General features: G+C 46.1%; 1 protein-coding gene across 3 annotated transcripts in view; it reads left to right on the top strand.

The window, feature by feature from the left end:
• Window positions 1-10,898, top strand: part of DNAAF9 (dynein axonemal assembly factor 9) — a 173,379-nt gene extending 162,481 nt beyond the window's left edge. For all 3 annotated transcript variants that reach the window (XM_025263999.3, XM_006042748.4, XM_006042749.4), the window contains 4 exons: window positions 4,178-4,383; window positions 5,562-5,627; window positions 6,859-6,952; window positions 7,515-10,898. In XM_025263999.3, coding sequence (XP_025119784.3) covers window positions 4,178-4,383; window positions 5,562-5,627; window positions 6,859-6,952; window positions 7,515-7,627 — 479 coding nt within the window. In that variant the 3' untranslated portion in view covers window positions 7,628-10,898. The remainder of the gene's footprint in view (window positions 1-4,177; window positions 4,384-5,561; window positions 5,628-6,858; window positions 6,953-7,514) is intronic.
• The last annotated feature ends 3,996 nt before the right edge of the window (window positions 10,899-14,894 follow it).

The raw sequence follows: 14,894 nt of genomic DNA, 5'->3' as shown, positions 1-14,894 counted from the left end.
GATTTCATGAACTATATAGCCTGCTATGCTCCTCTGTCCTCCATTATCTCCTGGAGTTTGCTCAAATTCATGTCCATTCAATTAATGACACTATCTAACCATCTCTTCCTCTGCCACTCCTTCTCCTTTTGCCTTCAATCTTTCCCAGCATCGGAGTCTTTTCCAGTGAGTCAGCTCTTTACATTAGGTGGCCAAAGTATTGGAGCTTCTGCTTCAGCATCAGTCCTTCCAGTGTATATTCAGGGTTGATTTCCTTAGGATTAACTGGTTTGATCTCCTTGCTGTCTATGGTACTCTCAAAGAGTCTATCACTCCTTCCATTTTTTCCCCTTCTATTTGCCATGAAGTGATGGGACTGGATGCTATGGTCTTAGTTTTTTTAATGTTGAGTTTCAAGCCAGCTTTTTCACTCTGTTCTTTCATCTTCATCAAGAGCCTCTTTAGTTCCTCTTCACTTTCTGCTATTAGAGTGGTATAATCTGCATATCTGAGCTTGTTGATATTTCTCCTAGCAATCTTTCCAGCTTATGATTCATCCAGCCTGGCATTTTGCATGATTTACTCTGCAAAGTAAATAAATAAATAAGCAGGATGACAATATACAGCCTTGACATACTCCTTTCCCAATTGTGAACCAGTCCGTTGTCTCATGTCTGGTTCTACCTGTTGCTTCTTTTTTTTTTTAATTTTAATTTATGTATTTTAATTGGAGGTACCTGTTGCTTCTTGACCCACATACAGGTTTCTCAGGATACAGGTAAGGTGGTCTGTACTTCATCTCTGTAAGAATTTTCCAGTTTGTTGTGAACCACACAGAGGCTTTAGCATAGTCAGTGAAGCAGAAGTCCGTTTTACTAGAACTCCCTTACTTTTCCATGAGCCAACAAATGTTGGCAATTTGAGCTCTGGTTCCTGTCTCTTCAAAACTCAGCTTGTACATCTGAATGTTCTCGGTTCACATACTGCTGAAGCCTAGCTTGAAAGATTTTGAGCATAACCTTGCTAGCATGTGAAATGAGAGCAGTTGTATGGTAGTTTGAACATTCTTTGGCATTGCCCTTTTTTGATATTGGAATTAAAACTGACCTTTTCCAGTCCTGTGGCCACAGCTAAGTTTTCCAGATTTGCTGACACATTGATTACAGTACTTTAAAAGCATCATCTTTTAGAATTTTAAATAGCTCAGCTGGAATTCTGTCTCCTTTTCTAGCTTTGTTTGTAGTAATGCTTCCTACAGCCCATTTGACTTCATACTTCACGATATCCAACTCTAGGTGAGTGACCACACCATCATGGCTATCCAGGTCATTTTTTTATATAGTTCTTCTGTGTATTCTTGGCACCTTTTCTTAATCTCTTCTGCTTTTTCCAGGTCCTTACCATTTCTTTCCTTTGTCATGACCATTCTTGCGTGAAGTGTTCCCTTGATATCTCCAGTTTTCTTGAAGAGATCTCTAATTTTTCCCATTCTGTTGTTTTCGTCTGTTTCTTTGCATTGTTCATTTAAGAAGGCCTTCTTATCTCCCCTGGTAATCTCTGAAACTCTGCATTCAGTTGGGTATACCTTTCCCTTTCTCTCTTGCCTTTCACTTCTCTTTTTTTCTCAGTTATTTGTAAAGCCTCCTCAGACAACCACTCTGCCTTCTTGCATTTCTTTTTCTTTGGAGTGGTTTTGGTCACTGCCTTCTGTACATTGTAACAAATCTGCATCCATAGTTCTTCAGGCATTCTGTCTACCAGTTCTAATCCCTTAAATCTATTTGTCACTTCCACTGTATAGTCATAAGGGATTTGGTTTAGGTCATATCTAAATTGCCTAGTGGTTTCTCCCTACTTTCTTCACTGTAGCCTGAATTTTGCAATAAGGAGCTGATGATCTGAGCCACAGTCAGCTCCAGGTCTTGTTTTTGCTGACTCTATAGAGCTTCTTCATCTTTGGCTGCAAAGAATATATCAGTCTGATTTCAGTGTTGACTGCCTGGTTATGTCCATGTGTAGAGTCGTCTCTGGGGTTATTGGAAAAGGGAGTTTGCTATGACCAGCTTGTTCTCTTGACAAAACTCTATTAGCCTTTTTCCTACTTCATTTTTTACTCCAAGGCCATACTTCCCTGTTATTCCAGGTATCTCTTGACTTCCTACTTTTACATTCCAGTCCCTTGTGATGAAAAGGACATCTTTTTTTGGTGTTAATTCTTCAATGTGCTATAGGTATTCAATGTGCTATAGGCTTCACTGAGTTATGCAAGCACAATCGCCATGACAAGGCAATGATCCATCAAGATGCCTCTTAGACTCTCTCAAAAAAAAAAAAAAAAACCTCCCCTCTGGGTCTTACACCATCAGGCTCCTTCAGTCTTCCCTTTCATTCAGGATACCAGTCTTTCTTCAGGCCCTTCTGCTCTGCAGTGGAAGATCTGTTTTCCTGCCCCTGCATGCACCTGCTCAGGGCCTCTCCTCACAGCTCCTTGACTTCCTTGTTCTAGAGACTTTAACACCGCATCCCTCTTGAGCCATCCATGGCTTCCTCATAGCCCTGTCACCAGAAGCTACCCCAATGCTGAGCTCTCTGGCTCTGGATCTGTTTCTGGTAGAGTCTTCAAGCCCTCCACTTTGCTTCTCCTCCCCTTCAGCAGACCTGTTTAACAGCCTTTGACCACTGGAGCCCTTGCAACCTGAAGTCAGTCAGTCCTGGACTGGGGTTCAGGGAAGTTGTCAAAACAAGGAGCTAGTCAACTCAACATTGGAAAAGGTGAGACTGCTCCAGAGAAAAGGAGCATTTGCTGTGGATCTGAGGCAAAAAGGGCATATTTCAGGAACCAAAAAGAGTTTACTGTGGCTGGGGCCTAGGGGAGGATGTAAAGGAGTGTGTCTGGTTATAGCGTCTTTGGTAGTTACAACAGAAAACTCCAACTCAACTAGCAGGTGTTAGCTACACAGCAAGAAGTCAAGAGGTCTGGCAGTGTAGCAAGACCACTGAAGATCCAGGTAATATATGGCTTTTGTGTGCTTCCATTCTTAGTGTCAGCTTTTCCTCGGGTTTCCACCCCTCATGGTTGCCAGGTAGTGCTAGAGGCTAGGTGTCACATCCAGACAGAACACCCAGCTGATGGAAGAGGCTGGCTATTCCTGTGGGTGGCTCTATCAGTTCCTCAGCAGACTTCTGTCATTGGCCAAGATCAAGTTGACATTGACCATGGGAAATTCATATTGGGGGAAGAGGATGCTGCGCAGGCAACCAGGAATGTCTGCAGCAGGAACCACTGAGAGTTGTAAGCATGGAATCATCTGAGTTCAGATAGGAAAATTAGGTGACAGAGTCTGTATAAAAGAATCTCTCATGGTCCTTAACCTTTGGCTTAGTTTATGTTATTGAATTAGAAACTTCAGCCCCTCTCTGTAAGCCCCTTACTCAAGCCCTATTCACTCAGGCTTCAACAGACAGCCCCCAACCTGCCTCAGTGGTCTTCATGCCTTCATCTTCCCTCTGCCCTATCATCGTCTCCTTTTCTTCCTTATTTAGACCAACTGTTGACCCCTTTCTTGTTCAAGGTGTAAAGCTCTCTTTGTTTTAGAGTTCTTATCATGCCTTTTTGGGGACCATTACCCTTTTCTCGTGTCTCCAGTAAATCTTAGCCCCCAGCTCCTCGGCCTATAAACCCAGTCACCTCTTTCCTTCCACCATGTGACCCTCCTCTAGCACTTGTACTGTTGAGCATGCCCTCTTGCCTTGGCCTCTCAGGCCTTGGCTGAAACCCACCCTCTTTACCTCTACCAAGGCGGCTTTCCTTGCTTCTCCTCAACTATCTCTTCCACAGGAGTGACCTAAGCCATCCCCTTCTTCTAATGACTATGAAGGTTTCTCCCATTCAGGGTCCCACAGTCTTTGAAATGCCACAGATGCAGAGTCAGACTCTTCTCCTCCCTCCTGCAAACTTTTTCTTCCTCTTGTAATCCCCTTCTGGGTTAATGGTGTCCACTTGATCACCCAATCAACTGAGCTAGAAACTTACATAGTTCCTCCCTTTCTTCATCCTTTCTAATTTGCTGCCAGTCACATCAGTTTTCCCTCCAGATGTCTTGGGAATCTGTCCCCAACCCAGCTGCACTACCACCGTCTTACTGTAACCTTAACCTTTAGGGGCAGGGTCTCAGGGACTAAAGTGTTCTCCTTGCAGACTCTGAGAGGATGATGGAGGTCTGCCACAACACTCTGGCCAACTCCTTGAGTATCGTGCCAGTTTTGGAGGGACCCACACCACCCCCTGACTCCAGAACCTCACCTCAAAGCAGCAGCGGGCAGCAGGAATGCTACCTCGTGTTCATAGGCTGCTCTCTGAAGGAAGAAAGTGTCAAGGACTGGCTGCGGCAGTCGGCTAAGCAGGTGATTTCGAAGCCCAAACAGATCTGGTACCAATATTACCAGACACTTAGGGGTTGCTACTGGCTCTGAGGCAGAAGCCACTCCCGCTCCCAACCCTCTCCCTGCTTTCTCACCACTGGTTCACCTGTCACAGGCTCAACCAGCATTTTCAGAGACTCTGAGAGTGGGAGGGAGCCCCTGAGGCAAACTCTAGGCAGAATTGTTTCATTGACTATCCTGTGAGCCCGGGTTCTCAAAGCCATTTCCCATTTCTACTTCCCATGGCAGACTGGAGTTATTTATTAGGTGGCTTAACCAGGACCTGGGTGAAACCTAGTTGTTTTGTATGGACCCTGGATGAGCTTAGTGTACTAAACTCAAAATGTCTTCTTAGCTGAACCTAGTTCATAGCCTCTCCTGTGTTCTGAGCCCAGCATCTCCTGTACTTTGGTTCTCTCTCTAGAATGGAGACACAAAAAGATATGCTTAGAGCCCTTTGCAAACCAAGACTCCAAGCATAGACAGCAGAGGCCCCAGGGAGAGGTATGGGGAAGAGGAGGCTTGCCTGTAGATATGAACAAGCATCATTAGTTCGGTACTACAAAGGAAAAAATCCGAACTGGAGTTAAAATCATCTAATATGCTGCAAGCTTCAGGTGCTAAGCCTCTGCATATGGTCTGAGGTTTAGCTTATCCTAGAACTCTGGAAATAGAGTTGGCTGCAGCCCAGGTCTCCTGCACATGCCAGGTTGGGACCTGTCTTTTATACTAAGGCGGGAAGGCTGCCTGCAGACTGTGTCTTTCTCAGACTCAGTGGCTGTTATTGTTGTCTAGTCACTGGGAAAAACTCTTACATGGTATTGGACTATAAGATCTCCAGTCCTTTTGTCTACATGTCTGTCACTGGTGGGATGATTTAGGATTGAGAATCTTCAATGAGGCAGAAACATACCTATTTACAAAAGCATCAGTCTGATTCTGCCACTTGTTCCCCCCTGGCATGTAGGACTCTGTAGAGGGAAAGTGGTGCTCTCCGGGGCTGACAGGCAGGATATTACATCTAGGCCATGACAGCGCTTGTGCTTCCCCCTCTGCTGGCATCTAAGTCACGTAACCAGCCCCAGAGCTCTGACCCTCACCCTTCCATGTACTCCATCAGTTCTGTTGGGACCTAACCCCACCTTTACTTCTCTGCACAGAAGCCTCAGAGGAAAGCCCTGAAGACCAGGGGGATGCTGACCCAGCAGGAGATCAGGAACATTCATGTGAGTACTCTATCTCGGAGGCCTAAGTCCCCTCAGTGTCCCAAGGCAGTTCTTGCACAGCTCTGTCCTTTAGGATTCCTGAGTGAGGTGGCTGTTACTGGGACATGCTGGAGGTCCTGCTTCTCTCAGTCTGCAGAGGGAAGCTGGGTAAAGAGAAACCTCAGCTCAGCTGGCCTTGCAGCCTCAGCGAGAAGGACAGGTGACCCCTGGTGTTGATGTGGTCATGAGATTGAGGAAAACCCAGTGCCTGTGGGAGGAACAGATGACATGGAGCTCTGTTTTATCATCCTCTTCAAGCAGCTGCAGAAGTCCTTCCCCCCTACCTTTCCTCTGTCCTAGATATAAACCAGCAAGTGCCCAGGTAAAAACTGTCTAGATCCTGAAGTTGCTCATGGGCAGGTCATGGAATCCTGAGGCCAGAGCAAAAGGGTCCTTGAGGAACCCACTCAGACTCCAGGCTGACTCCCAGGCTCTGCCCCAGTCTGCATCCGCACTGAAGCCTTTTCCTGATGGGCTTGGGGGCAAAGGCCAAAAGGACCAGAGAGTCCAGGTGTCTGCATGAGCTGTGTCACCAGTCCCAGTGATGGGCAGGCGGGCAGGACTCTGGACCTCCAGGAGCCCCTGCTGTGGACTTGAGAAAGATCTCTTAATTCCAACGCCTGGGCAACTCTGCATGTTCCTGGTGAGGAGACCGAGGGCACTTGAGAAGGCAGGCAGTGTTGTTTCCCCAGATGTAGACCTTAAACAAGGATTTGAGTGAAGGTAGTTTATTTGGGAAGTGATTCTGTAAGCTACCAACAGGAAAGTGGGAAAGTAAGAGAGAGAAGAGAAGGGTGTATTGTTAAACCAGTACCACTGTGGGCATCTGGGGCTTAATCCCATTAGGAATTCCAGAGTTCCTCCCTGAGAGGTGGGAGAGCCTTCATTCATTGTTTGATGGCTGCTTGGGGATGGTGTGATGGTGTTAATTCCCTGGCATATCTTTTTTTGGCTGCACTGGGTCTCATGGGCTTTTTGTTGAGGTGCACAAGCTTCTCGTTGTAATGTATGGGCTTAGTTGCCCTGTGGCATGTGGGATCTTCATTCCTCAACCAGGGATCAAACCATACCCCCAGTGGCAGTGCAGAGTCTTAACCACTACACCGCCAGGGAAGTCCCTGTTTTTGTTTTTAATGAATGAGTGAATTATAGGAAATGGTCAGCTTAATTCTAACAAGACTCTTTCCTACAGGTGAAACGCCACCTGGACCCCCTACCTGCAGGCTACTTTTATAATGGCACCCAGTTTGTCAACTTCTTTGGTGACAAGACTGACTTTCACCCACGTATCCTTGGACTCTGATGCAGAGAGGCTGCGGGGTGTGAAAGCCCAGCTGTAAAGAGGGTGTCTGCTAGAGCCATCACAGCCCGGCCTTTGGTGCAGGGTGGGTTCGGGAATACACAGCAAGCCACAGAGACTGACTTTTCATTTTGTCCTTTTACAGTCATTAAAATTACATTTCTCCTTCATTCAGTGATAGCTGAGGTTACTCTGTGGGTAGTAGTTTAAATGCAGCTGTGGTAACATCCTGTGGTCATCAGGGAGTCATAATTTACAAGCTGGAGACTGGATCTGATTACAGTAGTTAATTTGTGAAAAAGGTGGATGGGGTGCTGCTGTGTCTAGTGAAAGTGGAAGGGCTCATTCCTAGGAGCTAGGAAGGGCCCTGTGTCAGTCTCTGTCACACTGTCACATTCTTTGTAGTTGTGGTGCTGCCAGTATATAAAAAAGCCAGTCAGGTACCTTCTGTACAGGCTGAGCACTCACTCAGCCTGTACAGATTCCTCTGGCCTGGGCAGCTCCCTTGGCCCCCACGCTCAGAGCTTTCTTCCTTAATGAGGTGCCAGTAATGGACCAGTTCATGAATGACTACGTGGAAGAAGCCAACCGGGAAATTGAGAAGTATAACCGTGAGCTGGAGCAGCAGGAGTATCACGACCTCTTTGAGCAGAAGCCCTAGAGGAAGAAGACCTTGGAGATGGACATTGAAAAACGGGATGTCTTAACTTCAGCTCTTCCAAAGGCCTCTCCCTAGAGGGCTGTCTTTGTTCTCCTTGGCCTTTGTGTGCTGCTTGAGTGCATGTTGTCTTTATTCTCTATACAGCGCTGAAGAGCATCACCTGCACCACTGATACTTGGCAGCGGGGTGAGGGTGGGGGTCCTCATGGAGGATGAGCAGACAGACGCTTCCCTTCGTTTGCAGCTGGCAGTCCAGGACCTCTGGGTCTCTGATAACAGTATTTTCTTTGGGCTGTTGCAGCACTGTGTGAGGGTGGGGAGAAGCATTTGGATTGCACAGAGTAGCTGTTGATACACAAAGAATCCTGGCTGCCCAAACTGTGGTCATGGCTGCGGGGCCTGGGCCAACACAGGCCTCAGGCTTCAGACACTGCCCCAGGAGAGCCTTTCTCCCCAGTGGAATGCCTGCCTCCCTGGTTCGGCCCCTTCCATTGAAGGTTCGGTCCCTGTTGACCCTGTGCCCAGTCCTGGAGGACGCAGCACAAGCCCTGGCCAATCCCAACCATCAGAGCCAGCAGCTTGGACTGAGATCAGTAGTTTCTTCTAAAATGAGGGGATTTCCCTTATGGACTAAACTGAGGAGAAAGACTTGTTGCTTTCCAAAAGTGTGGCTTTTGAATTGACACAAGCAGCCTGCCTTGGGATTGGTTTTGAGCTCTGCTCATGTCATCAGTCTGGTTTGCCTAATATTCTGGGATGAGAAAAACTGCTGCTCAGGCCTTGCTGGCAGTGTCTTGCCTCACTGATAAGGGCAGTGTCCTTCAACTGCATAGTCTTAGGCCCAGAGTTCTGATCGCTTATGGGACATCTTCACTTGAAGGGCATTCAGTCTTTGGCACCCATACCTCCCCTCAGTCTTGCCAGGGAAAGCCTGGTTTTCAGCCCAACCTTTAGGCAACTCATGTCCCCAGGCATCATTGCTGGCCTTGGACTAGTTTGGCTCCTGAGAACCAGGAATTTCAGAGCCTTCCAATATCGAAGTTAGAATTCCTTCTAGTAGCTTTTTTCCAGCTGAACTAAAAAGCAGAGGGGAATTTCAAGTGTATCCCATGCCTGACCTCCAGAATTAGTACAGGGAAGAGAGAGGTCACTTATGTGATGTTTGTTAGGACTTCAGCGCCTCAGCTGCCTAGATTGTAAATGATTTCTGAATTTCACTTTTTTTTTTTGCATGCCTTAGAAAGGAGCACATAGGCAAAACCAGCAACGTTTTTAGTAATGTAGAGGGGTTTTTTAGAAAGGGCCCTGGCACAGAGGAGAGAGAAAAACGATGGAGCACATGTGATCTGTCACACAGAGGCCTGCATGCAAGTAGTAAAGCAGTTGTTAAGGGCTTGTTAGTAAAATGTACTTAATGTTAGAAAAAAATTTGCATTTGAAGCCAAATGAACAATACTCCAAATACCATTTAATAAGAACTCTTGCATGAAGAAAGGCTTCTGAAAAGACCCATGTGCTCCAATCCCAGCTCCAAAGCTGCTGGTGACAAAGGCCCACATGTGGAGCCCCAGTCTAGGAGCCCTTCACTTCTAGCTGGCCAGAGGCTGGGGTCCACAGTAGGCCTTCCTCTGCTTCAGAATCAATAACCAAGATCTTAAGTGCAATTGATGAGATAAGCAATGAGTTACTGTAGCTTCCTTTAGCTCTACCGAGCTCTTTTTAAAAACTCAAACTTGAGCAGCCTGGTGGGGGGAGCGGGGTGGGGAGGTTAGGGGTGGGGGAACAACAGGCCATCTGCCTCAGGTAGATTGCTGTGAACATTTAAATGAATGCTCTCTTTCTTGGAGCTTGAGCCATTTCCTGGCTGCTACACAAAAGAGTTTTTAAAGAGGGGTCGGAAGCCCACCCATAAAAGTGGGTCTTAAACACTGTGTGGGGCTATACCTCCTGGTGGTCTTGGTTTCTGACCATTGTCCATAGAAATGCTCTCTCACCAACTTGCCCCACTGTCCCAATTCCTCTCCTGTTAGAGGGGAAACTGTGATTACCTCAACTTGAATATGAAACTGTGATTGAAAAAAGTCAAAACGTTAAGTTTCAAAGCCAAAAAGGCAAAACTGGCTGAGGCTTCCATAGACACTCCTCAGCCTACTTGGGAGTATGAAGGGCACACTGGCGAAAGGGCATTCCTTGGGGCACACTGGCTGTGCCCTGGTGAATAGGCACACTGTGGTGCACTGTGTGAGCTCCTGGAGAACTGAAACTGGAAGGCTGCTTCCTCCCCACACTGCTCCTTCTGGAACCTTTGGGGCCTCTGGGTTTTTAATGTGAAGTTTAATATCCACTTGATGCCTCTGGGCACTCCAGGTGAAGGTGTGGTGTCTTAGGCTGTCTCTAGAGGAAGGGTCTTGACACTATGTTTGAAATTTTGACCTTAGAAGTGGATACTAGGGATCCAGCAGAGACATCGGTTCCCAGGGACAGGCAAAGTTCTCCAGGAGCTTAATGCTTATTGCCAACTTTCCTATTAGCAGCTTCAGTTTTATATCACCCCGAGTGAGTGTGATAATGTTGAAGTCGCTGAAGTTATAGGTTATTTTACATTTTGATGAGGGATTTTTCTTTTTTTTGATTGGAAAGAGGAGGCAGATATTGGAGAAAAGGGATCACCCTAGGAAGGGGCCATTGGCAAGGAGTGGCATTGGCCCCACAGAGCCCTGGGGGCTCTGACCTGAGGCCTAGACACTAGGCGCTGTGGGTCACAAAAAGTACCCTCCTAAATTCTATTAGGATTTTGAAAACTTTTGCACAGTAATAAGCTCTGGGTTTGCTCTTCAGGCTTCTCAAAAGGGAAAAGTTAAAGACTATAAGCTATTAAGTATTCCAGCCATGTTGCTGACCTAGATGGATAGTTGTACCTCAAAAAGTAGGTGAGAAATGGCTTCCTCATCGTCCCAGGTTGTCAAATACTAATGACAGAAGAGCTCACTTATGTGCCAAAATTGACTTTTATACTAGTTTTTCAGTGCTTTAATATTTGTAACTTAAATTTTAAAACTATTTACAAACACTACTGTAACTTCAGTGAAACAATTGTGTGATTGAAGCTTTTTGCTTATTATAGTATTTATTACACTACTTCAGTAAATATATAAGAGTAGCTTTCAATTTATTTTTATATTATTTTCATGTTTTTACTTGCAGTTGTGTATGTGAATTTACCTTGTTAACTGAGATGTAATGCTAAGGACCAATAAACTGTCACTGAACAAGCAGGGCCTCCAGTAGTTGCCTGTTGCTATAGTCCCAAAGTGTTCCTGGGGATTGAAGAGGTGGCCTGGGATTGGGACCTCCCTGCAGCTTCCCTGGGAACGCCTCTTTGTTGGGGCTGTTGCAGGAGGGGTCCTGGGGACTTGACTCCCCTCCCCAGAGATCTGAGCCACTGCTGCCATGAATACAGTTCATAAGAGGCCACTTTGGCCTGGAGTGGGTACTATCTGAGAGTTCCAGATCCCAAGGAGGAGCTCAAGAAGCCAGCTTGTGGGTACAGGGGTCCTGGGGCCCCAGAAATAAGTTCTCCCACCTCACCCTAAGAAACTACATCTGCTGCCTTCGGGCTTGACCGTCAGGGCACCTGGCCTGCACCAGGCTGCATTAAGAACCATTGCTTCACAGGCTGGTCAGATTAGATCAGTCGCTCAGTCGTGTCCGACTCTTTGCCACCCCTTGAATCGCAGCACGCCAGGCCTCCCTGTCCATCACCAACTCCCAGAGTTCACTCAGACTCACGTCCATCGAGTCAGTGATGCCATCCAGCCATCTCATCCTCTGTCGTCCCCTTCTCCTCCTGCCCCCAATCCCTCCCAGCATCAGAGTCTTTTCCAATGAGTCAACTCTTCGCATGAGGTAGCCAAAGTACTGGAGTTTCAGCTTCAGCATCATTCCCTCCAAAGAAATCCCAGGGCTGATCTCCTTCAGAATGGGCTGGTTGGATCTCCTTGCAGTCCAAGGGACTCTCAAGAGTCTTCTCCAACACCACAGTTCAAAAGCATCAATTCTTCAGTGCTCAGCTTTCTTCACAGTCCAACTCTCACATCCATACATGACCACAGGAAAAACCATAGCCTTGACTAGACGAACCTTTGTTGGCAAAGTAATGTCTCTGCTTTTCAATATGCTATCTAGGTTGGTCATAACCTTCCTTCCAAGGAGTAAGTGTCTTTTAATTTCATGGCTTCAGTCACCATCTGTAGTGATTTTGGAGCCCAGAAAAATAAAGTCTGACACTGTTTCCACTGTTTCCCCATCTATTTGCCATGAAGTGATGGGACCAGATGCCATGATCTTCGTTTTCTGAATGTTGAGCTTTAAGCCAACTTTTTCACTCTCCACTTTCACTTTCATCAAGAGGCTTTTTGGTTCCTCTTCACTTTCTGCCATTAAGGGTGGTGTCATCTGCATATCTGAGGTGATTGATATTTCTCCCGGCAATCTTGATTCCAGCTTGTGCTTCTTCCAGTCCAGCGTTTCTCATGATGTACTCTGCATATAAGTTAAATAAACAAGGTGACAATATGCAGCCTTGATGAACTCCCTTTCCTATTTGGATCCAGTCTGTTGTTCCATGTCCAGGTCTAACTGTTGCTTCCTGACCTGCATACAAATTTCTCAAGAGGCGTGTCAGGTGGTCTGGTATTCCCATCTCTTTCAGAATTTTCCACAGTTCATTGTGATCCACACAGTCAAAGGCTTTGGCATAGTCAATAAAGCAGAAATAGATGTTTTTCTGGAACTCTCTTGGTTTTTCCATGATCCAGCGGATGTTGGCAATTTGATCTCTGGTTCCTCTGCCTTTTCTAAAACCAGCTTGAACATCAGGAAGTTCATGGTTCATGTATTGCTGAAGCCTGATTTGGAGAATTTTGAGCATTACTTTACTAGTGTGTAAGATGAGTGCAATTGTGCGGTAGTTTGAGCATTCTTTGGCATTGCCTTTTTGGGATTGGAATGAAAACACCTTTTCCAGTCCCATGGCCACTGCTGAGTTTTCCAGATTTGCTGGCATATTGAGTGCAGCACTGTCACAGCATCATCTTTCAGGATCTGAAATAGCTCAACTGGAATTCCATCACCTCCACTAGCTTTGTTCGTAGTGATGCTTTCTAAGGCCCACTTGACTTCACATTCCAGGATGTCTGGCTCTAGGTGAGTGATCACACCATCGTGATTATCTGGGTCATGAAGATCTTTTTTGTACAGTTCTGTGTATTCTTGCCATCTCTTCTTAATATCTTCTGCTTCTGTTAGGTCCATACCATTTCTATCCTTTATCGAGCCCATCTTTGCATGAAATTTCCCTTGGTATCTCTAATTTTCTTCAAGAGATCCCTAGTCTTTCCCATTCTGTTGTTTTCCTCTATTTCTTTGCATTGATCGCTGAAGAAGGCTTTCTTATCTCTTCTTGCTATTCTTTGGAACTCTGCATTCAGATGTTCATATCTTTCCTTTTCCCCTTTGCTTTTCACTTCTCTTCTTTTCACAGCTATTTGTAAGGCCTCCCCAGACAGCCATTTTGCTTTTTTGCATTTCTTTTCCATGGAAATGGTCTTGATCCCTGTCTCCTGTACAATGTCACAAACCTCATTCCATAGTTCATCAGGCACTCTATCTATCAGATCTAGGCCCTTAAATCTATTTCTCACTTCCACTGTATAATCATAAGGGATTTGATTTAGGTCATACCTGAATGGTCTAGTGGTTTTCCCTACTTTCTTCAATTTAAGTATGAATTTAGCAATAAGGAGTTCATGGTCTGAGCCACAGTCAGCTCCTGGTCTTGTTTTTGCTGACTGTATAGAGCTTCTCCATCTTTGGCTGCAAAGAATATAATCAATCTGATTTTGGTGTTGACCATCTGGTGATGTCCATGTATAGAGTCTTCTCTTGTGTTGTTGGAAGAGGGTGTGTGTTATGACCAGTGTATTTTCTTGGCAAAACTGTATTAGTCTTTGCCCTGCTTCATTCTGTATTCCAAGGCCCAATTTGCCTGTTACTCCAGGTGTTTCTTGACTTCCTACTTTTGCATTCCAGTCCCCTATAATGAAAAGGACATCTTTTTTGGGTGTTAGTTCTAAAAGGTCTTGTAGGTCTTCATAGAACCATTCAACTTCAGCTTCTTCAGCGTTACTGGTTGGGGCATAGACTTGGATTACTGTGATATTGAATGGTTTGCCTTGGAAACGAACAGAGATCATTCTGTCGTTTTTGAGATTGTATCCAAGTACTGCATTTCGGACTCTTTTGTTGACCATGATGGCCACTCCATTTCTTCTGAGGGATTCCTGCCCGCAGTAGTAGATATAATGATCATCTGAGTTAAATTCACCCTTTCCAGTCCATTTCAGTTCGCTGATTCCTAGAATGTCAACATTCACTCTTGCCATCTCTTGTTTGACCACTTCCAATTTGCCTTGATTCATGGACCTGACATTCCAGGTTCCTATGCAATATTGCTCTTTACAGCATCGGACCTTGCTTCTATCACCAGTCATCCCCAGCTGGGTATTCTTTTTGCTTTGGCTCCATCCCTTCATTCTTTTTGGAGTTATTTCTCCACTGATCTCCAGTAGCATATTGGGCACCTACTGAACTGGGGAGTTTCACTTTCAGTATCCTATCGTTCTGCCTTTTCATACTGTTCATGGGGTTCTCAAGGCAAGAATACTGAAGTGGTTTGCCATTCCCTTCTCCAGTGGACCACATTCTGTCAGATCTCTCCACCATGACCCGCCAGTCTTGGGTTGCCCCCTCATCCAAGGTAAGAAGCAATGGCTGTGCTTTGCTGGAGCAGCCATGAAGAGATACCTCACGCCCAAGGTAAGAGAAACCCAAGTAAGACGGTAGGTGTTGCAAGAGGGCATCAGAGGGCAGACACACTGAAACCAAACTCACAGAAAACTAGTCAATCTAATCACACTAGGACCACAGCCTTATCTAACTCACAGGCTGGTAGCTCGGTTTAATTCTGGCCATAGCCCCACAAGGAGGCCACACATTCCCGCTTTAATAATGGGCAATGAGCAAGGCACGAAGAGTCCAGTAGTTGGCCCAGGGGGCAGACTCACTGCCCTTGCCATGTTACATCTGAGCACCCCTCCTGGCACACCCTCGGTCAGGCGGGCCTTGGAACCACATGGTCCAAGCAAGAGGTTGGCAGAGCCCCCGGAGCTCTTAGGGAAAGGCACGATGACAGCGTGCTTCCCGCTGCA

Source organism: Bubalus bubalis, chromosome 14 (genome assembly GCF_019923935.1).
Source record: "Bubalus bubalis isolate 160015118507 breed Murrah chromosome 14, NDDB_SH_1, whole genome shotgun sequence".
Lineage (NCBI taxonomy): Eukaryota > Metazoa > Chordata > Mammalia > Artiodactyla > Bovidae > Bubalus > Bubalus bubalis.
This window is presented reverse-complemented; position numbering and strand designations above follow the sequence as displayed.